At 42.8% G+C, this 23,649-nt stretch overlaps 1 protein-coding gene across 3 annotated transcripts; it reads left to right on the forward strand.

Moving 5' to 3' along the window:
- The first annotated feature begins 1,336 nt into the window (after positions 1-1,336).
- On the forward strand, positions 1,337-22,805 carry esrp2 (epithelial splicing regulatory protein 2). Of its 3 annotated transcripts, none has more exons than XM_030415286.1 (16): positions 1,337-1,485; positions 1,670-1,823; positions 2,367-2,495; positions 9,598-9,711; positions 10,229-10,343; positions 10,615-10,710; positions 11,353-11,407; positions 11,916-12,026; positions 12,344-12,476; positions 12,757-12,799; positions 14,582-14,883; positions 15,801-16,034; positions 16,214-16,412; positions 17,867-18,071; positions 18,187-18,385; positions 21,338-22,805. In XM_030415286.1, the coding sequence occupies exons 2-16, from the start codon at positions 1,692-1,694 to the stop codon at positions 21,497-21,499; spliced, it is 2,229 nt and encodes a 742-aa protein (XP_030271146.1). In that variant the 5' UTR covers positions 1,337-1,485; positions 1,670-1,691; the 3' UTR covers positions 21,500-22,805. The 3 variants fall into 3 exon arrangements, with proteins under 3 accessions (XP_030271146.1, XP_030271147.1, XP_030271148.1); XM_030415288.1 differs by adding an exon at positions 19,987-20,087 and having other exon boundaries at positions 1,343-1,823; positions 21,338-21,474; XM_030415287.1 differs by having other exon boundaries at positions 1,342-1,823; positions 11,919-12,026.
- The last annotated feature ends 844 nt before the right edge of the window (positions 22,806-23,649 follow it).

Consider the following 23,649-nt stretch of genomic DNA (forward strand, 5'->3'; position numbering starts at 1 on the left):
CACTGTTCTTTCCTCTGTCTCTCTTCCTTTTACCTAAAACTTCCTTACTGTAAGCAAACCTACGGAAATGTCACCAAGTAAATGTAAATAGGGGCAAGTCTTCCTTATGATGGCACTGTAGCAATTATCTACAGCTCACAACTTCAAACGTTTACTGAATATTGGCCTTATAAGGTTCATGCGTACAAGAGTAATGAATACTATGACTACGACACTTGCAGTTTTTGCAGAGCATCGCACTGAAATCAGTGTATTGGCTCCAACAGTTGCACTATAGGACTGTTGCCCACTCCTGCAACAAGTATCCTCAAGTAGACCTCAGATTAGGGATGGGAGAATAAATTTCCATCTCATGGATGTACAGTTTTTTGATGGTTTCCTGATTTATTTTGAAATGTCTAGGCCCGTCAACATGGCTGATGGCACAGTTGGCACATCGCACCCCCCACAAAAGTTAGATGCTAGATGATTGATTGATTTTCACTAAGAAGATGTGTGTCCTGTCTGTGATATATTTTTTCTCCAAACAAAATGTAAGGTCAAAGTGATTCCAATATTCTTTAGTACATTTTTATGTCATTATTTTAAAGTTTTAAGAAGATTTTTGATGTTTATCAGTTTAATTTTGTGAAATGACATGAAATTATCATATTGTATCGCACCTAACTCAGATGTTTCCATGAAATGCAAATACACTTTACACTCAGTTGTGCAATGATACTCCCCCACATGCATGAATCTTAAGTAAATCAGTGTGTGTGTGTGTGTGTACAGTTTTTTTTCTTAAATACTTATTTTGCAAGGACCAGGAAGAAACAGACGATGAACACACAAAGCATGAGGTCAAACAGGCCTAACCTGATCTCTCAAAATGCAACACACACAATGGGACAAATTGACAGGACAGGCTACACAAATCACTTTACAACAGTTCCATATTGTGGAAAGATGGCTGGAAAAATGACTTAATATAGTTCACATTTTTGGAGACTATACATTGATGCAAATTCTCTCATCACCTGAAGTAGCCGGCCTACAAAACTCATTTGAAAGGAAAATCATAAAACCTTTTACAAGCTCAAACACTCACAGGTGTGTATCTCTGCGGGTGTTTTGCATGTGGCCGGTCTGTTCATTTACCCTCCACTATCACTGTGAAACAGAGGTATAACCTCATGGAGGTACTCCTGGCCTGTTTTGCCGGACCACTTCCTGATTCAACAACTCCGACCAATCACACTGCAGCACTGACCCCCCAGCGTCCCGCCCTCACCTTTCCAAACCAGCCAATAGGAGACGCCGTGAGGACTTCTCGCTCAGAGGCCGAGCCACACAGGTAACACAGAAAAAAAATAGAAAGGAGGAAAGAGAAAAAAAAACTGCGGGGCTTGTTATGGAGTTCGTGTGAAGGAAACACGGATTCCCAGCCTTCTTTACCAGTTAAACCAGTATCTCTGGATAGAGCGCACTCAAGTACTTCAACAGGTAGAGTCTCTGACCGCAAACCTCTTTCGTGGCTCCTCTGAAAAAATAATCTCCCCCCCTTTTTTTTCTCTCCCCTCTCTGCGTTTTACCTTCAATTGAGCCCTTTTGTTCGCTCTTCTTATCACTTGGAAAAAGGTGAACTCCTCGTGTTTTGTTTTTATTTTAATCTTTGCTTTAATTGTAGTTTTTACCCCTTGTGGTCCCTGATGGCTTCGCACAGTGATACTCTGGTGGTGTTCTTTGGGGCAACAGCTGGTGCAAATGGGGGTAAACTGGGTTCGGATGAGAGGGAAATAATTCTCTTGGTGTGGCAAATTGTGGACCTACATGAGAAAAAGGTACGGACCTTTCTGACCCGTTCGTTTCGATGTACGGTTTCTTATGTACCCAGAGTGTTTGTGGCATTAGTGTGTAACCTGTAGTGGAACAATATGTTTGACATTTAAATCGACATGGTGTGTGTGCCCTCTCTCTCTCTCTCTCTGTAGCCTGCTTTTTTTTCTACTCATGCTAGCTAACGCTACATTAATTGGCCGCCGTCTTGTTAGCTCACCTTTTTGTGTTTTTGTTTTTGATAAAACAGGTGTGCAGCTAAAATAAGTGTAACAAGCAGGTGAAGAGGAGGAGAAAAAGAAACACACACCTTCTTGGTTTGGCATGTCAGCTTCACGTTAAAACAACGCTTTATTGACAATTGAGTGCTTTTCGCAACTACATTGTCAATTTGTTTGTTTGACTGTTTTGTTTAAGAAGTTCACTTCCTGAATGTGGAGGGTGGGGTGGGGGGCTGTAATTTGACATCAGTTAGCATGTTTTGGTTGTTTTTAGTGTGTTGCTCCCAAGCTGTATTCTGTGCCATGAAACGTTAAATCCCTCCACAGGTTGGGAAGCTTCAGAGATGTCTTGTCAAGCCGGACACTTTGGAGCTGACAGACCAGTGCAAAGAGGACACTGGACTGACTCTGGACGACATTGTCAAAGCCGAGCCCCTGGATAAAGCTCTGCAACAGGTGAGTTTTTTAAATGCGAGGGCCCTTTTTTCAAAAGTCCATAAAAACCGCAGCAACAGCTCGTAAAATCTCTCTCTGTGCCTCGGTGACCCTATGAGCAAATTCAGGAGATAATTAAAATCAACTTTCCTCTGACAGTTTCTCGCCAGCAGCGAGATGAGACTTGACAAGCCTGACTTGGCATTAACGTGAGGAGTGTCAAATTTCCCAGGTGACCTTTTTTTTTTTTTTTTTTTTTTAAGAAAAAAGTGGTCTCCCACCTGGTGGAGATGTGTCATTGGTTTCGGCCCTGACAGTTCAACTCTGCTGACAGTTAGTTGGGAGCTCAGGGGATGGGATAGGCAAAAAGTCCCGAGGCATCTTGGAGATAAGGAGTCGCAGGTCTGGTCTTGCCTCGGCCTGATGCGTGCTGCAGACATCTGGATGGCGGAATGTTTACCTGGGACCGCACCTCTGTTTTAGGCTGCAGGACAGACGGGAGGGGAGGCGTTCAGATCCTGGGCTTTCGTCCTCAGTGGTTGGTTACAGTGATTATTCTTCTTGCCGGTTCCTCCCTGTCAAGAGATGTGTTTTAACAAAAGCGCTAATGTTGCCTAACATGTTTTGCACCTTTTCCCACCCCTCCTGTATTTTGTCTTCTGAAAACCATTTATTATCTCGCTGGAAACGGTGCGTTTGGTTTGACACGGTCCCGCCATGCTCTGAGTGCTTTGCATGCACAAGCAGGTTAGTTTGGGTGATCGGTTGAAGAGTGTGGCTGTTATTTTAAAATTCTCTCTAGAGCGACGGAGAAATGAGGACGCATCGCTTAAAACGGTTAAAATCTGATGGGAGTTTGGTGTAAAAGCTGAAGTCGTTTGTGTCTTTTGTAGACCTGCTAAGACTTGCGCTTCGACTGTGGGTCAGTTTGTGTGCTGAACCTTCAAATATTAACCCAGCAATCAGTTCGTTCTTCTCATACCTTTGCCTCACCAGCTACTTTCTCTCCCTATTGGCCATTTTAAAGATTAGTTTTATCCTTGTTGATACACGGGCGAAAAAGAAAACAGACATTTTTCCAGACAGCAGTTCTATAGAACTGAAGCCTAGAAGCATGTCGTCCTTACTTTACACGATGAAGCCCATTCCAGCTTACATACCGATAGAAGAGATACACGCAGCTGCCACATGTTGGTGGGCTTGTCATATTGATCTGTGGTCAGTCCCCGAGGACATCTGTCGGATGTCTTTGGTGAAAGATTTATTAAGGTAGAAGGAGAAGGCCTGAGAGTTTGCCAGGGCTGTTTAACACTCGGCTGCTAAACTTCATAACATTGTGATGTGTGTGTATATTTAATTTATGAGCTTCTGTTTGACATACTTTTGGATCCGAGAATGCATTTGCAATTTTGTATGTTGGTGCAATGTTCCTCTGCCCCAACAGTCAGTCAGTCAGTCAGTCGTCCTCCTGGCATGTTTTACATAAAGCCCTCATGCACAAACTGATCGGCAATAAAGTTTGACAGGTATAAAGGGCTGCCTGTTTGATTTCAAGTCGGAGGATGGACATGAGGATATCTTCAGACCCATTTCCTTTATTTTCGCCTTTGCTTAATGTACCATAAAATCCTTCACACCTTTTTTAAAATGCGCAGTTTATAATCGCTGCCACTACAGGTCTCAATCAAGTCAAGGGCAAAAAACGTAGGGTGATGTTAATGAGTCATGTAGGGTCATGGTAGTTGTTGTCTTTGTTGTTAAACACCAAAAACTGCTGGTGCAAATCTGTCTATGAGTTGACCATCTTCCTTCCTCACTCTGTAACGTATCGTCTGGTGTTTCCCGCACTACCCCGGATGTTATAGCAACTTGCATGCGTAGAGGGGATATGACAGCACTATGACACCTTCACTTTGAATAAAGTCACACGCTGCTCTGGGTTTGATTGTTGTACAAGACATTACATGCGTCTAGTCGACATTTTCTGTGGAACTCCTACGTATTACTTTCGACCGTTATCAATCAATCAGCAGACACTTTTAAAGAACACATGAAGTGTGAATGCTCACTAACATGAATCAGGGCTCTGTCAAAATAGACTACTGGTAAGATGATGACGATGATGGCTGACGTGTGTGTGTGTGTGATGACTGTGGCTGTGACCAACATATCACATTGTGTGTGTGTGTGTGTGTGGGTCACAGCTGCTGTTTGGCGTGGCTGTTGGTGACTGTACAGGCTCGTGCTTTAGTTTGAGACGCTGACAGCATGTCACAGCCTGATGGTTGAGATGTGAGAGGTCACTGACCCTGTTGTTGCTTTTGCTGATGTTGTGAAACTGAAACATGGCAACCTCTTACTCACTACGTAATTGTTTTTCAACGGTTTTAGGCCGTAGTTGAGAGGCTGCCTTCTGGGTTGTGACATGGTTAAAATGATGAATCACATTTAAGTGCGATTCACAAACAGAACAAAATATGTTATATGTCAGTTTTTTTAAAGTTAAAATGTCTAAAAACAGCTAGACCTTTTGTTTTATATTTTGTCGAATGGTGCACGTACATTATCCCCAAAATTTCCAACAGTGTTCAAACCCAGAAACATCCGTAATTCTATTCAAGGTGATGGTAAGGTTCATTCGGTCACCTGTCACTTAAACTTCCTGGAGAGAATCGGAGATTGAGGAAGGAAGTTGTCGATGGAGACTAAGTGTAACATGAATAACACCTTAAAGGAGAGTGAATGATTCCGCAATGATGGTTGTTTAACAATGAGGACAAAATACCCCATGACTGATCACGTTTACTGTCGCCCCTAGTGGAAAAAAATCCCCTGCTAGGCTTTTAACACTTTGCCGAAAGACAACATAACGATGACAACCGTAAATCTGACTTTTATGAACATGAACATCTCTGCTGGTTGTGTCCAAAGATGTCCGAAGATCTGTCAGGTTAAGGTCTCTTCAAAAGGACAATCTTGAAAGATTTTTTACATTTGTGCCTGTTGCCACAACGACTACATTTACATTCACACAAGAAAGCAAGTTGCTGGGAGAAAATGAACTGTGAGAGGAAGCGGACAGAAATGATGTGATTATTTTAAAGTCATGTTTGCACTCATGTGTAACAGAACAGTAATCTCAAATAAACTCCCAAAGTTGTAATTGTAGTGTACTGTATATGACAGTGCAGCTCAAAGCTGAGTAGACATGCAACGGTGAGTAAACAGGCTCCTCACAGTCTGTGTGTTTGTGAAGTGTATGCACATTAGTAACCTATTGTTAGCATGTTTCACTTCTAGACATATGGGTTCCAGGACGTACACCTATGAAGTGTATTTTCTGTCATCCACTGTTGGTGACTTCCTCGTGCGGGTCTTACATACTATCTACAATGTAGGAATGTTGGATATTGGAGCAAACCAGCCACAGTTACTAATGGTAACGTTCATGGAAGCTAAGTGAAATATCTCATAAATCCATCTTTCTGACTGCAAGCATCGCACAACTCTCACATGTCATGAGACGTTCCCATTGTGCTGTAGTGTGTTGTGTGTTTTAAGATTTCGGTGCCGCAAACAGTTACCTCAGGGACTGCCCTGACACTCCCTGCTGCTCTTATCGGAGTTTGTTTCAGTCACTACCAGCCTACCTCACCTCTGCATACAAACAGTCCGGCTGCACTGGAGAACAAACGCTGATAGGGCCATGTTCAAAGGCCACTTCCTCCCCCACATCTGTGAAAATGCTTTTCAGAGGGTGGTGTGAGGCGAAAAGTTGGAGAAATTGGTGTACCAATCGTTTGGGAGTCCTGAAACCATTCTGAAGACGTGAATGTTAATTTTCGATTTGAATTGATATAAAAGGCTTAATTTCTTCAGATAGTGAGATGCATTTATCATAAAGAAAGTGTGAGTGGGGTTTTCACATTATAACTGGGAGTTGTTCTTTACAGAAGAGCCAGTAAGTGTGCCAGTAAGGTATGATAATGATCGAATCACTGGAATAGGGTCATCATTTTGTTTGTTTTAATAGTACAGCTGGATTTTTGTTTGAACAGTTTCTGGTAGCAAAATTACAGATAATATTGGAAAGTGACTAACGAGCTGTTGTGTTGTATTTCACACATTGCACGTTAACCATGCTTTTTTTATTTGTAGGACTGTACTACCACATCTGTCATGTTCACTGAAAAAAAAAGAAATGAAGCTAATTTAAGGTGGAAGAGCTGTGACCTTTCTCTTTGCGTCAGTGCTCTGGGGTGAAGTCATCGTCATATTTGCTGTCGTTTTTTGACACCGAGGAGAAAAGGGAGAGGGTGTGCCGGCACTTCTTTTAAAACATTTGCTTTACTCTCAGTAATCCTGCTTTAGCAATTGTTCAGGGTGGAGCAGCATGCACAACTATGAGCAAACATTAGTCCTGTTATCACTGTAAACATGAATTTGTGCAGATTGGCTGTGCTTTTTTTCAAATGTGCTGCTAAATTAATCTGCAGAATTTTGGAGTATCATAGCAGTGAAAGCTTTTAGGTATTATGTTGGATTAAAGAAGATGACTGATTTTAAAAGTGGTATTATGAGCTTTCAGACACATGCAACCCTATTCAATAAATGAGCTCTTGACTCAATCAGGAATGAGGTCATTCAAATTCAGGGACATTGAATTACACTTTTTTTTTTCTTTTTTTTTTGTTTGCTGCTTTCTTTAACATGCCGTTTTTGCAAATTGAACAATATCCAAAGAGGTATCATATTTTTTAATTTTTTTAATTTTTTATACCTAAACTGGTTTTCATATTTGTCACCAATCGCCTTTAAAACACCTGAAATAGATCTGCCAATCTGTCTCCATGTACAGTGTTTCACAAACTGTCTCTTGGCTCCACCTTTTTAAGTTGTGTAGTTTGTGGTGCATCCTTTTTAAACCACAATGTACATGTGGACCCACCCTTCTCATATACAGTTTATCTCTGACAGCCCTGTCAATAAGTAACCCCCGTATCAGATCTGAGTCACCATGAGAACATTACTATTCACTTATTCAGTAGCTTCTAGAGAGAATGTGAAAAGCATCCGTACTGTCTTAGTTTGTTTTCACCAACAACAGTCTGTAATGCTGTTTGGCAGCCAACTCTCACATGTCGGAGCTTCCCACCTGACGCACTGAACCTTCTGCCTCCCCTGTGGTACAGTCACACTAAAAAACCATCGTACGTAAGACCTCTGAGGCGGTTTATGATACGTTGCTTTTATCCTCCTCACCTTCTCATCAGTCACTCACTGCTACACGACAGCAAAGGGATTTCGCGTAAATTAGTGTACAAAATTCTTAGTTTTGAAGAGAACAAAGCCAAAACTCAGTGGACAGAGATCTTTTGTAGGCATTGGTGCTAAAGAGCCCACTGAAAATACTTGAACTGTATTCTTCTCTTTATTGATTCTTTCAGGTTTCAGTCCAGCCCCCTCGAACCCCCCCTAATCTCACCCCAAAGCATTTGTTCCCTTGTCAGCAACTGGTTGGTGTTGCCAAATAGCCCTGCATTTCTCACTGACTGTTAAAGAGCATGCCTCAACACGCACCTCTAATACTCTCTCACTGTCTGAAGGACTGTCATATATAGCCAGTAGCCATGTGAAACTCCTCAGCTCCGGGTTTTTAGGTGGTCTCACAGCCAGACAGTCTAATTGTGCAGTCAGGGGGTCGACTTTGAGGGTTCAGGGAGGGAGAAGAAGGGAAAAACGATAATTCCCGAAGTGTCCAATGACACGAGCAAAAGTTATGTTTCAGTAACCTTCATTTAAGCCAACATAGCACAGAAGAGAGGAGGATCCTTGAGAGGATGTCCACTATCAACCAAATTAATCGAGAGGTTTTTAGATCTTTGTCAAGACAAGAGAGAGAAAGGATTAAGAGCCAAATAGAAGCTTGATTTGCAAACTTTGTCACAGTATACTAAGTATCAGTGAGGTGATATAAATCAGACACCACTGCTTCATATCAACAATGAATGAACCAGTTCACAGTTGTATAATTAAGACTGCAGATCTCACTAAGAATCAACGGCCTTAACTTGTTGAGCTTTGCCTTAGCAGCTGGTTGACCCCTCATGACTCTCAGCCAAACCTGCTGAATGTAAAAATGTAAGGCAGCCACTAAAACCACACAGCATATTAATAATTATTTCACAGTATACGCCCCAAACGAGATAACAGACAGCCACAGTCGTTATGATTAGCAACACAGGTCAACGATGCGTTTCTCATGATTTGGTTTATTTATGTACCTGGCTCTTGAAATGGAAGTCAGTTTTAAGCCTCAAGTGTTCAGAAATGACTTGACACAGCCTTCAACCAACAAAAATGAATATTTAAACTTTATTTAAACTGTCTTGAAGATGAATTATATAAAATCTTCTTCTGATGTAATACATTCTCAGAACTGTAGTCATCTGACCTCATATGTCATTCGCCTCTGTGTACGTTGATACTGAAGTGGTGGCCTCTGTTGACAGTGAAATGGTGCCAACAACAGGTTGACACAACAAAAGCAACGGGGTTCATTGAATGTGGCTGTCACAAATAAACATGCATATGTGGGAGTTGCTGGTATTTAGGACTGGGTGTTGTAGCCACTTTGCAACAGGTTGGACCTGTGTGGGTTGATTTCTTTGTCCTGTCTGGCTGCGACTGTTGATCATGCTGAGAGACAACAGTGATCCTGGTGATTAGCTGTGTGATGATTCGTCTCCCGTGTCTGCTCGCTCTCTCTCTCTCACGGGGCAAACACTGAAACCTGTTAGATGAGCCTCGTGTCTAATGAGAAACAAACACACAGTCAAATGTCAAACACAGCACCACCTTCACTTGTGTGCCTTTTTAGATGCGAGTCCACCGGATGATGTTTGCACAACAGATAAATGACCCATGTTGATTTACTATAAAGTCACTAAATGTAAATTTAAAGGGGAAGTAAATCCAATCCAAAATAAAGTGCCTCTTTCTCTCTACAGATAAACCCTTCAGGGATAATCACATGTTGACAGTCCAGTTTTCTTGTGTTTTTCCAAGATGTATATTTCATTTTCTTTTCTTCTTTTCTTTTCTTTTCTGTTTCATTATGCAGTTCCAGCAGTCGGTGTCATCAGAGCTGAAATGTCTCGGCAGAAGCTCGTACACGCTATGTGTCAACAGTCCCCTCATCATCCGACAGGCCCTCCACCCTGAAGCTTCCAAGAAGGTAACAGTTCCCACGGTTTCCCACAAGACTGCCGTCACGTTATACCTGTATTTAAGAGTCTTCTGCAACATTTGTAATGGTAGAAAATGTTTTATCGTGTGTGTGTGTGTGTGTGTGTGGGTGTGGGTGGGTGTGGGTGGGTGGGCGTGTGTTTGTGTGTTTGTGTGTTTGTGTGTGTGTGTGTGTGTGTGTGTGTGTGTGTGATCCTTGGAAAACCCGTAACCACACTTGACAAATCAGGCTCTGTTTATGGCTCCAGTTAGTCCTAGTTAATTTCTAGAACTGTGCTCGAGATAAATATGATACAAAGGATGTGTTTACTTTATGAATTTGTTTTGAATTATGTCCCCCCCCCCCTGTTGTGTTCCTCCTCGTGACACTGAATAAGATATTATCAGCTTGCATGTTTTCTTTTGAATTCTCTCTTAGCTTCCTTGTGTATCAATTGTCTACCAGATTACCATACCCAGCGTACTGAATCATTGGGGATTTCTTTTTGCCTCTTCTTTTTCTTCAGAATCTCGTCCTTCCTGAATGTTTCTTTACATTTGTGGACGTGAGGAAGGAGTTTCACAAATGCTGCCCCAACGCTGGACCCGTGCAGAAGCTCGAACTCCCCTCCATGTTGGAGTGTATCCTTTACAAGTCTCTGCACTAAAACGTTAAATTGTTTGTAGTTGTATCTTATTAGGTCTTTGTATTATGAACACTCCTTTCACTTTATATTTCAAGGGAAACACAGTGTATATTCCCTTCACAAGCAGGACTGTTTTTACAGAGTGTGTGTGTATATATACTAAAAGGATGCAGGCACAAAATCTTGGCAGCATGACATTGCCAAGTCATACATAGTCACAATAAAAGGCAGCTTAAACTGGTCAGTGTCCTTAACTGTGTGTGCAGATGTGGGTCTTCCTGCTGTGTCAGAGCAGTCGATGGGGGTGAGGGAGGTGAGGAGCATGGTGCAGCTGACGCTCTGCATCCTGGCTGAGCCCTACAGTAAGTGAATTTGTACCACACACACCATCTGACGTTGAAGCAGATGCTGAATGAATCTCCCATGGCACTGATATATAGCCGACTCCAGGCCCATATTAAGACCAGTGAAGTGGCATGCACTGTTCACAAACACTTATTATTGTGTGCGTTCAACAGCTTTGGCCAGCTGATGGTTTGGGTTCTTATAATCAGTACTGTGACTGCAGAACTGAAGTATTCGCATTTGTATCACACACCATGTTGTACTTTTTTTTTAAACTTGATGGATCTGGGGCAAAGAAAGATCACGTTTAACTAAAAGGTGCGGCAGTTTGTTGATCAGTGAACATTATTCTAGTTAATGAGCCAGAAGTACTTCATCATTGAAAGCAGACCTTAAAGTGGGTGGTGTTGTTGCTGCATTGATGTAAGATGACTCCAGGCATGTGACAGGGCAATCAATCAAACTTTGATCTGAAATCTCCAATCTTGACTGTGGCTGCTGCCTCAGGCTTTACCCCCTTAATAACAAGTATGTCCTTGGGTGTGATCGGTAGCAGGAATGCAGAAGGCTTAAATCACACGCTGCCTGGCAGGGTGAACCTGTTCACTACAGAAAAGGTAGAGCATTGGTGACTCAGTCTTGCCACTTTCTGTTTTTAGATCACGAGTTCTCCTGTGTTGAAACGGTGAAGTACAAGTTTGATTCCGGCACATGGTACGTATGAACTTTTCGACAAATGTATATTTATTTCCCTCTGTCTTTGTGTGTGTTCCTGCACACCTGTTAGCCAGCAGTGTTACAGCTCACACACCGACAACCCCCCTCCAGTCAGACCTCAGGCCCTCAGCATTGATTACAGCAACACAGAAACCACAAGTGTGTTATTAAAGCTGTCCAACTTCGCCATCAAGTGCTTACCTGGCTATCTAGTAGCAGAACACCAAATCCTGCTGCTCTCAGACAGTCAAAAGCCTGTCACCTTGACTACCTGCTGACATTTAATCATGGGAGTGCGTTACTGTGTTAAGCACTTACTGTGAGTGGTCTCTGTGTCTGCAGTCTGTGGGCAATTTGTCCGAATTTAACAAGAGCACTTGTGTTGGCTACAGTCATCTGGATGGATGTTTTTTTTTACATGTTTTTATTTATATAATCTGCTCTAATTATTGTTCTTTTCTGGATGAGGTCAGAATGTCATTACTATTTTTTCCTCTGTCTTCAGCAGTAAGACAGAGCCGGTGGACAGTGAGACTGTGATCAGAGCTCGGGGGCTTCCATGGCAGTCATCAGACCAGGACATCGCTCGCTTCTTTAAAGGCCTTAGTATTGCCAAGTATGTTGGACTTGATCGCATATTCCAACAGCCGCATTACCCTAGTGCAGTTTATGCAAAGTTATGCTGTTGCAAAATAATTCAAACTTTTTGCAGCTTTGTGGGATATTTTTTTGAAAGGCTATTGCTCTCAATTTTGCTTCTGTGACTGGAAAAGGAAATAATCAAATAATATTCTAAATAATCAACTATTATTTGAGCTCCTGTTGAGCCCAGTCCTCATAACCATGCCATCAAATACCTGTCGCTTTATTCCTGAATATGGCTGCATATCATGTGTTCGTACTGACGGATGTGTTTGTGCACCTGTGTTTCAGGGGTGGTGTGGCCCTCTGTCTTAATGCTCAGGGCAGGAGAAACGGCGAGGCTTTGGTTCGTTTCATCAACTCAGAACACAGAGATCTCGCACTGGAGCGTCACAAGCACCACATGGGCAGCCGCTACATCGAGGTCGGATTCAGAACTCACTTCTTGTTCAGTCATGCTGTAATTTTGTTTTCTGCTTTCTAAAATGTGCCTTGCTGTACGTTGGACCCCTTTTTCAGTCCTCAGGTAGTCTGTGAAATGTCTTTTTCACTAAATGATGACTGACTGGGCTCAATATTTCTTATAAATGAGATAAGGTGATTTATGACCTGTCACTGTTGCTCTAAAGACGGAGTTTATGTTGCATCTGTATGAGCTGCGATGTTCTCTATGGCTCAATCCAGTTTTTCCTCTGTGTCATCAGGTCTACAAAGCCACTGGAGAGGAATTCCTCAAGATCGCTGGAGGTCAGATTTCTTTTTTTTTCCTCTTTTTATCTTCTCTCTCTGTTTGTATGAAAACTTGCAGTGAAAGGTTTTCTGTTAGAGTGAGGCAGACTTTTATTTCAAGGCTTTCCCGCATCTTTGAGGAAAAACAAGACCCTTCCACATCTGTAAGAAAGCAGCTCTTTACTGACCATAAAAGAAGGGCTCTCATTTGCGCTCTGGCTCTCTCTCTCCTATTACCTGTGTTTTTGCCTCATCCCAGTGACTCTCTTGCAGCTTATCTTGGACTAATGAAAGACGCTTTGTGAGGAACTTCCCCCACTTCCCTTCCTCACCACCTCACCCCCCCAATCACAGCCCTACAGAGGCCAGTTGGAGAGAAAATTCACTCTCCGCTAACAGCAGCTCACCTGTTCAGCACGGCCTCAAGCTCCACTCCCCTGAGGGAGAGGAGGCTGATGGTCGCTGAAAGGACTGGCTCAGTGCTGGTACAAAGGGGGTGTGAAGAGACAAAGGCAGGGCCCGGGGCCTCTGGACCATAGAGCTGCAGCCAGCAGCAACACAGGACACAGATAGCAGACAAAGAAACACAGTCGCCCAGAGCAGATAACTTACAGTGGCTGCCGGTCTGACTGTGGACTTTACTCCGATGAGTTAAGATCAGTACAGATTGACAGCACATTTGGACTTTAAGCAAATACAAGCGGACAAGATGCAGCTGCATTGATCAGTGAAAATGAAAGTAGTTCACAGTAAACTTGTGAATGTACAGTCCAAACATTTGTGTGTCAGGCAGTGTCATTGCTGTTTTGTATGCTGTTTAATTTGAGGGTTTGTTTGACCTTTTTTACCATACAGTAGATGGTAAAAAGTAGAAAGAAGAGGGACAAATAAACATGGCACCGTTACCAAATGTGTGTGTATACATTTATGTGACTTGAGGTCAGTTGGTTTAATGGAACTCCACCAGATAGAGTTACTTGCAAATTGACTCCAAGATAGCACAAGAACATTTGTTTTTACAGCCCCTGTTTGCACAGCCTTTTCACGTTGACATATTCTCCCTGAACTGCAACAGAGTGACAAGAAACATGGTAGAAACATGATAGAAACATAGGAAATTCACTGGAAACTAAATGCAGGTGATTGTCTTATGGAGGTTGGGGAATGAAGCTGTGTGAAATAATCTGACACAGCTCAGCTGGCTGTGCCTGAGCACACATCAGTGGGCAAAGACAGTGTGATGCTTTTTGGTTGCAAACCAGCCAGTTTGCCTACACAAACGACCCACTTTTTAATTTTATCCTGCTGCTTTGTTGCCCTAAATTGGATGTTACATTGCAGTTTTTATGATATGTCAATATATCACATCCTGAAATGGTTCATAATATTAAAGATAGAAGGAACGGGATGCAGATTATATAATTGAAAATAGTTTTGGCGCAAACTCAGAGTTCGTAACTCAGACAATCCTGGACTCGACCTGAGTCCACCAGGTTGGTTGGAAGTTACACCTGCCAAACATTTGCATGTATGCATTGAAAATGTTAGCATGCTATGTTTAGCATTTTGCTCAAGTCATCACTGTTCCTGAGATCAGCCCCACTGAGCCGCCAGCATGACCACGACTCTCTTCGTCTTGCTTCATTAAAGTCTTTTCTGAAAGCTTAGCTGAACAGACAGAAGCAAGTTGCCCAACAACATGAAAAATATTACCCTTGCTTAAGAAAACAAAATAGTGAGTGTCACTGGGGGTGGTCTTATGATGCAATGTATTCAACCATTGCTGTCTTTTGACACCAGGTACATCAAACGAAGTGGCCCAGTTCCTGTCCAAAGAGAACCAGGTGATAATCCGTATGCGGGGGTTGCCGTTCACCGCGACACCACAGGAAGTGCTTTCGTTCCTCGGTCCAGAGAGCCCAGTGACGGATGATGCTGAGGGTCTGCTCTTTGTCAAGTACCCTGATGGACGGCCCACTGGCGATGCCTTTGTGCTTTTCTCTTGTGAAGAGTACGCCCAGAACGCCCTGAAGAAGCACAAGCAGATCCTGGGGAAGCGGTATATCGAGCTGTTTCGGAGTACTGCGGCTGAGGTGCAGCAGGTGAGTTTTGAGACCTCTTGGAGCTGCAAGTTCTGTTAGACGTCAGATACACAAGGCTGCTGCTGGGGAAATGTGCTGACAAACGGAAACTAATGATTCAAAACAGATGTATGAAATACTGAGAACTTCAGTCTTTGTGCATGGTCATTTTTTTTTAAATTGAAGAAGTGATTTTAAGCTTCCCTCACTTATTTTATCCAGTCTTTGTGTAATTCCAGAAATGTGTGTTTCATAATAACATAAGAATTGGTTATACAAATAGGGGAACTTGTGGTTTTCTATTTTAGACACGACCATGCCTCTGTTTATCTCGACAGCCATTCACTGCTTTATGATATCTAACAAACTAATCATTAAAAATATGTAGACAAATACATTCAGTGCACTTTTCTCGCCATTAAGACTCTTGAGAATGCCTCATTGTCATTAATGAATCATTCAAGAAAAAGTTCCCTTTCTACTCGGGGCTGACGTTTATGAAAGCTGCTTCCTCCGTCCGAAAGTTTTCACAAGAACTGATGTCATGACAACAAGGAAAGTGAGCAAACATGGTATCCAAAGTATGTGACAAAACAGTCCAGGCATACAATAAATCAGTTGATTGTAGAGTTTGCACAATCTAAATGAAACATTGGCATTGCACAATGTTTATGTGTACATGTATATTGTTTTCACCCTGAGATACCGCCAACTTTTTTCCTTAAGCTTATTATTTCTGTTTCAGCTTCATTTCATTTGTGCAAAACGTCATTGATTCAACTGTTTTTATACCGTTTTGTTACGGTGCTGTTTGTAAACATTTTTAAAGGTTAAGTCCTCATGAGGGATTTAATCAAAAGTGATTTCAGGCATTTGCAGAAAAATAGTAGAAATGTCTTTTTGACTTGTCATCATCCTTCGTTTTTTGTGTTTGCCAGGTCCTGAACCGTTACATGTCCACACCTCTGATCTCCACACTGCCTCCTTCACCTATTGTGCCGGTCCCAGTCCTCGCCTCGCCCTCCTTCCTTCCAGCGGCCAGCAGCACCCGCGACTGCGTCCGCCTCCGGGGCCTGCCCTATACTGCCGGCATCGAAGATATCCTGGAGTTCATGGGAGAGCACACAGTTGACATCAAACCCCACGGAGTTCACATGGTTCTCAACCAGCAGGTCAGACTGCTTGGAGCTCTTGTGCACAGGCGCTTACTTTAATGCTCCTTGTCATAAAATTACGTTATGTTTAATCCAAATACGAGAAATGAATGTAATAGAAGGAAACAAGACAGTAAATGTAAAACCTGGATGTCACCATCCTTCGTTTATTCTGTTATTCTTCGTCCTCTCTGCAGGGTCGACCCTCTGGCGATGCTTTCATCCAAATGAAGTCATCCGACAAGGCCTTTATAGTCGCCCAGAAGTGCCATAAAAAGACCATGAAGGACCGATATGTCGAGGTCTTCCAGTGCTCCACAGAGGAGATGAGCATTGTGCTGATGGGAGGAACCCTGAACCGCAGCGGCCTCTCCCCTCCACCCTGCAAACTTCCCTGTAAGTAAACTCCACTGACAAACACTCCTTTGTTAATAGTGTTATATTTTTATATTGACAATGTTTGTGTTTCAATGAAACAGTTTATGAAACTGAGGGATGCTGTCTGAACGAGTAAGCAGACATATTTTATGTCGGCATCGTGTCCCTGAAGTCCAGTTAATTTGGTTTCATGCAAATTTATTCGGCCTTGAAATTGAAAGTTACATATCAGATTATTTGAATATCTTCAGCACACCACAGTTGGGTGGTTTCTCATTTACAATATTTATACTACAGAGCCTCCTCTGCAGTATAAATATTGTATCTGTTTTTTGGTGCTGGAGATTAGATTAGGATTGGCAGCTACTAGAAAAGGACATTCTGTGTTAGTTTCTTTCTTGGTGATCATCAATCAGTAAATCTTCCCCCTTTTTTATCTCAAATTTGGTTGTTAAACGTTTTCACCTGTAATCTTGACTAGCATTAAAGTTAAGGTTATTTCTTTTGGCACGTAGTTTCATCCAGACTGACCTGGATACCCTTCATCCTGCCACAGCCGCCCACAGATGGTGGCTGTTTGTATGTAAATAAAACCATACCATCATTTGCGTGTGTTTTACATCGTCAGTATAGCAGCATGAAGGACACAGTTAGCTTTGTAAATAAATACGTGTTTGTGTGTTTAACAGCACATCAGACCGTAAATATCTGGGTTGTTTTCCCAACCTGTGTCTTAACTTTTACAGGTTTGGACGTCATTCTGGTCTCTTGTATTAACTTTTCTGATAATCGGCTTCATTGCTGTATATATCATCCAAACGCCCTATTTGAAAGTAAAATTGAAGATGAAACAGGCCGACAGTGAAATGTTAGATCTGGCAGAGCTTCTTTTACAGAATATGAGTTTGATATATGTTCATAACTGAAAATGAGGGTTGTGTTGCTCGCTCTTACGTACAGCCAATGCTAGGGCCGCAGGTCATGAAAATGTTCATGATTGATTGATTGATTGATTGATTGATCAGTAAGTTGTCTGTAAGTCATCATAAAATAATGAAAATTGCCCCAGGTGACATCTTCAGAGTTGTTGTTTTGTTGTTCTGTTACACAAATCAGAAAAGTGTCTGAAACTGTAACTAGGTAATGTTTGACTTTTCCCCAAAAAAGTGACTTTTAATGACGATTACTACCTTCATTGGTTTTGTCATTACTTATCAGAAGCTTGAACTTCCCTTCCAGAACGAGCTGGTTTATTTCTCATGTGGTTATAAAGGTCTAAACACCCATAATGACTCATTGTGGTGTCAGAGTTGGAGGTATATTGTAACACATTGAAATCCCCACTCATCATGTCGTAACTATACATATACTTCTTCATATTTTACTACTGGCAGGTCTGTGCATGCACTGAACACATCATGTGAAGGACCAGAGTTTGTGTATATATTCAGTATCTGTGTCTCTTTCTGTAGGTCTTTCTCCCCCCACTGCCTACGCCGCCTTCCCCACCCCGCCTGCCATCCTCTCTGAGGCTGCTCTCTACCAGCCCCCCCTGCTGGCAGCTCCCAGACCTCCTCAGACCACCACACACAGCCCTGCTCACGCTCTGGCCTACTACCCCCCTCACCCACACCTGTACATGAATATGAACATGAACTACACGGCTTACTACCCCAGGTTAGTGCACCATCAGCTCCAACCAGCTGCTTGGTCAGAAACAATTATCTCGCTTTATTTGTGCCTTCTGTTTTTCTCAAACTTCTTGCTTCCTTTTTTTTTTTTTTTTCTCTAGCCCTCCAGTTTCCCCCTCAACAATGAGCTACTTTGCAGCTCCACCGGGATCGATGGCAGCAGCAGTGGCAGCTCAGCCTCACCACCCCGCAGCCGCCGCCTCCTCCGTGATGCCTCAGCCCGGCGCCCTGGTTAGGATGCAGGGGCTGCCCTACAACACCGGAGTCAAAGACATTCTCAGCTTCTTCCAGGGATACCAGGTCAGTATGTGTGGCGCTGAAATTAAGACGCAGATTAAAATGAGTTTGCTGTCGTATCCTGCAAAAACTTGCCAGAAAGTTATATATTCTGTTTTTTATCCTACAGCATTACAGGTGGTTTTGCATGTAAATAATTGTACTTTTCAACAATACGAGTGATTGTCACTCTGTTGTAAAATGGTTGGATTAAAGCTGCACCTTCACTCCAGAAGGCCCAGTGCAGTGTAACATTAAAGAGATAGTTCGGGTCTTTTGTGGTTTTTATGAGGTTATACCGTGTGAGTATATTACCTCCAGTTCACGACCGTCAGCTTCTCCCCCTGGAAGCAAGACATGATTTAGCCACCTAAAAGAAGGCCCATCCAAAACGCACACTATGTACCAAAAAAGGAAAAAATATGACCACTTAAACAGACGTATATTATTTTAGGTGGGACTTTTTTTAGTCTGCTCAAATACGCCTTGCTGTCAAAACTGATAGGAAGTACCATGCCCTGCTTCTCCACACAGGGGGAAGCTGATGGTCATCTATTGCAGGTACACTGATGAGGGATAAGTACCTCATATAAGCCCACATCAAAGGACCCTTACTATCACTTCACTACCACGAGTTGTGCTACCTATTCACGGCAGCTACTTTGATAATGATGGTAACTTTAAACGCTGTCGAAGGTTTGAATCTTCCCATGTGGTAACGCCTCGAGCTGTTGGACCAAAGTAGTATTTCACTAAGGGACATGTGTGCACTTGTGCTCCCCTCCTTCTCTGTGCTTCCTGTATTTTACGCTGCCAGTCCGAATTAGGTGGAGTCCTCTGAAGCAGGTATGAACCCCAAACAGGTGTGGCTCCAGACAGCTTCTCAAGTCGGGGAGGGAGGAGGGGTGGGGTTTGAGGAGGTGGAGGTGTTGCACTGTTGTTGCACAGAGCTTGGGTCTGCTAGTGGTCTTTATGGCTCATGTAATTTAGTGATGGTACAACCATTTTACGTGTGTGTGTGTGTGTGTGTGTGTGTGTGTGTGTGTGTGTGTGTGTGTGTGTGTGTGTGTGTGTGTGTGTGTGTGTGTGTGTGTGTGTGTGTGTGTGTGTGTGTGTGTGTGTGTGTGTGTGTGTGTGAGAAATTCACACCAAATAATTTCTTTTCAGTCGCACGTTGGAGGACTTTACCTGCTGATGGATAATATCAAGTGTGTGTGCACACGCATTTGCGCGTAAATGTGTGTGTGCACACGCATTTGCGCGTAAATGTGTGTGCGTGTGTGTGAGAGAGGCTGACTCAAGGCCTGACTGTTGGCTGAACTACAGTAATTGTATACTTGATGGAGTGCGTGTGTGTGTGTTTTTCTGGCTGCAGTAGTGTCTCTCACAGTGGCTCAGGGTGAGAAAACAGTTCTCACACCAGTGCTGGTGTCCTTTACCACACAGTCTCTTGCTTAATCACACTGTGGTTCAAAACAAGCCTGTCCAATCAGTATTTTGCGTGTGTGTGTGTGTGTGTGTGCACCATCCTCCTTGGGTGTTGTTGTTGGTATACAAAATAACTGTGTGAATCAATGTGGAGTGCTCCCACCCTGACTGTGCGTTCATTGTTATGCTGTCTGTAGTACGCCCCTGAAGAGTACAGCGGCATGGTTCAGATGAGCGAACAGGCCAGGAGTCTGATTCAGCCCAAAGAATGGCTCTGTCTTTAGGGTCTCACCCCAAGGTAAGAAGAGCCCCCAGACCGGAGAACTGGAGTGGACGGAGAGGGCATTTACCTAGAATTAAACATCATCATTATGTTCAGGCTGATGCACAACATGCACTCGTGGACTAGCATCAAGCTGCACATGTAAACAAAGCATCACATTTATATCGTTTACAATCACCAACCAAGTAACTATTTCACAAATGCCCAATCTAGCCACCTCCCGACCGGCATGTCCGCCTGCTGCTTCCCAAAATAATCTACCTTGCAACTCCACTCTCTCCTGCAGGCCTGTTAGGAGTGTTGACTCTGGATAATGCAACACATATTAACACAGAATATATATAAGAACTACAGACAGGGATGCATGATACAGATTTTACGTTCATAACCTATAGATTCAGCTCTGAGTGTAGGAGAGGCTCCTGAGCAGAGGTGGGTTATTTGATATTTGATAGCTCGACTGCTCCTTCTCCTTTTTATGTAACTTTCCTTTCAGCCGGCCAGTCTATATATTGTACATAACTAATTAGGGACATTGAACTGTTGCTTTATTATTCAGTCCTCTGAACTGACTCCAGGCCAAAGCTGTCCTGCCACAGTCATAAATTTCCCTGCCCAGATGAATTACTGTAGATAGATTATTAATGGCTGTTTCTGTTCCTGACTTAAAGAAACTATTCAGAAGATGACATATGACCGCCTCTGTGCAGGGAGATTAATTTTGAACGGTTTGGTTCCTGCTCTCAGTGATAATTATCATTATTATCAGTCCGTCTTGATTCAGCACTCCTTCACAGAACCACCAGAACAAGGTTTCCTTCAGTGCCTCGACTCTTTCCAGTGATTGCTCTCCTCACTAACACCATCTCCCTCTCTCGTGCTCTGACATGTCATTCTCTGGCAGTGACAGCAGTGAAACCCATTAAGTCTACCCTGGTTCTTTTACATTTGCATGTCTTAAAGAATCTGATTTCTTTCTTTGCATCAAACTTGATTCTTGATGCACGATGTGGAGGCATGCAAACGAATGTATAATTAATGTGTTGGTTCAGGGAACAGCATGTACTCTGCTTTCTTTAAGCTCTGCCCATTAATCCCCTGATTTCCTTTCCTACCTAACTGGACCGGTTTGATGAGACTTATCTTTCCCTGCGTCACGTTCATCCTCCACTCTGTGGGCTCCCCCTGGTGTTTTCACAGCGCAGCTGCATTAAATCAAGTGCCGCTTACCGTCTCGTGTGTTTTCTGTGTCTCTTCCTCCGCAGCTCCAGCCAGACGCCGTTCTCATCTTGTACAACTTTAGTGGCCAGTGCAGCGGCGAGGCCTTGATCACCTTCCCCAGCGAGGAGGTCGCCAGGCGGGCCGTAGCCGAGCGCTCCAACCACCCCTTCTACGGCCAGCAGGTCCACTTGGTGTTCTGTAACTGACCACTAACCCCCTTGATTCAACCTCCCATTGAAGAGCACTCGACTTCCACACACAGCTCTTCTGCTCTGCCATAAAACTGAATAAGTTCCAGTTGATCTCGGTGCCACTTAAAAACAGCCACTGGATCTCTCCCTGCTCCACGATCGGCGGATTATTAACACACATCTGACTCTGCTGGCCCTGACACTCCTGAAGCCACTGCTGGAGTTTGGACATCCACTGGAGAAGCAGCTGAAGCCATTAAAGCTTCATGTGTTTGTACCTACTGTAATAGCTGGTTGTGGAGACGAGACAGTGTGGAGCCTGGACACACCCTCATCATCGGCTCTGCAAAGCCAAATATGCATGTATATTTAAATACTCTATATGTTTCCCCCTAAAACTGTACAGATGTTCGTCCTGAGATGCTTGAGGCTTTACAAACCACTTCTGCACACATTCTTTTCTGTGCATTTTTCTAAATTTTCACTCTTAAACACTACAAGATTTAGATTTTTCAGAGTTTCGGAGACTTGGCGTTCTACAGCTCTGTGCAAATGCAGATGTGTGTATGAGCATGCGCAACGTTTATTGATTTGATGGCCTCCAGCTGTGAAGTGGCGCCGTTAAAAAGAGAGAAAAAAGCCATAGAGACTGACTTGTACTACTGAAACAACCGATGGAATATCAACTGTACTTAACTGTCACGGATTAATTTGAATGTTGAGCTGCAACGACTATCAGTTAAAACTGGAGCAACACCTCAGATGTGCCAGAGTACCAAGTAATTTGTAACTTATTTTCTGTAAGAGCATTTATGTGTGACATGTAGCGTGTCGTCCATTCAGACCTTTTTCAAGCACTGCAAAATGATTTTGCTACAATCAGAGAGTTAAGTGACCAAGTAGAGTGACAAATTGATTCTGTTTTTATAAACCCACTTCCACAAAAAGTGGACATTTTGTTATGAAATGTAAAAGGGCCGAGGCGTCTATCCTGCAGCCTTTCATAGCGATCAACCTCAGCTACCAGGTCTCTTGTGTTTTGTTTTTTCGAGACGATTAATACCGATCAGTGTGTAGCATGCTTTATTGACCGGAGTACTGTGTAAAAAAAAGCTGCATGATTTTTTTTCCTGTGACATGCCTGCTGAGTTTTTTGCCTCTTTACGGTGCCTACATTACCCAGAGTGCAATACTGGCCCTTACAAGGCTTGGTCAACCTCTGGTGGCAGAGGAGATGTTTCTTTTGTTGCAAGTTTGAGACTTGTATGAATTTAGATCTGTGTATAAGTATGTAAAACAATAAAAAAAATGTTAACAATTATGTTTTTTGTCTCATTTAAAGAGGTGAGGAGCCAGTAAGAAATGTTTCCCACACACATATATATACTTTATTTTTTTCTTTACATAAAGGTAATACATACAGTTAGAAAGATGGACAGTCATCTACCCTACATGCAGTGTGTCATTTGGTTCTTAATGAATTAAAGCGGTCACAGAGGCAGTGTTGTCAAGATGTGACTCCCAAAAGATTGTTGTTGGAGTTGTGAAGTGCAGCTCATCTACCACAATATTGTTCTCTGATAAAACCACTAGAGGGAGCCAGACTCCTGAGTTGGTCATCCATGTTTGTTTTAATAATAAGTAGCACAGAGGGACTACAGTAGCATTTTGCTGTCCCAGTTGTATATGATAATTACATTGATCCTGAGTGTTTTTGTATTTGTTTATTAAATTAATTCCATGAAAGCCAGAGTGTATCCAAACCAGTTCCCACTACACACAGGAAGTGAAAGATTGCAGCTGTGTTTACAGTATATTGTCTTTGTTATGTTCATTTAGTCAAACATTTAGAGGTGCAACTTGTAAGATTTTAGTTGAAAACCATAAAAAATGTATCAAAATGATCAACAGAATGTGAAGAAATTGTAAAGTCCTGATGTTTATGAACCAATATTGTGATTAAGAGACATCTGTTGAAGTCTGCATGCTACCACCAACACTCCCACCAGAGCTCCAAACTCCCAGTTCAGACCCTCTAGCTGCAGGGCTAACTGGTGACAGCTACAGTGAGCAGCAGTTAGTGGTTATTCTGGTGATGTGCTTCCTCCTGTTTGTCTGGTAATTAGCCAATTCTTACATACTGCACCTTTTTTTTTCTTTAAAGA

This window comes from Sparus aurata, chromosome 4 (assembly GCF_900880675.1).
Source record: "Sparus aurata chromosome 4, fSpaAur1.1, whole genome shotgun sequence".
Classification (NCBI taxonomy): Eukaryota; Metazoa; Chordata; class Actinopteri; order Spariformes; family Sparidae; genus Sparus; species Sparus aurata.

Coding starts and splice junctions, on each gene's coding strand:
- esrp2 (XM_030415286.1), top strand. CDS start 1,692: ATGGCTTCGCACAGTGATACTCTGGTGGTGTTCTTTGGGGCAACAGCT. Junction 9,712..10,228: donor ACCCTGAAGCTTCCAAGAAG/GTAACAGTTCCC, acceptor CTTTTTCTTCAG/AATCTCGTCCTTCCTGAATG. Junction 16,035..16,213: donor ACATGGTTCTCAACCAGCAG/GTCAGACTGCTT, acceptor TCCTCTCTGCAG/GGTCGACCCTCTGGCGATGC.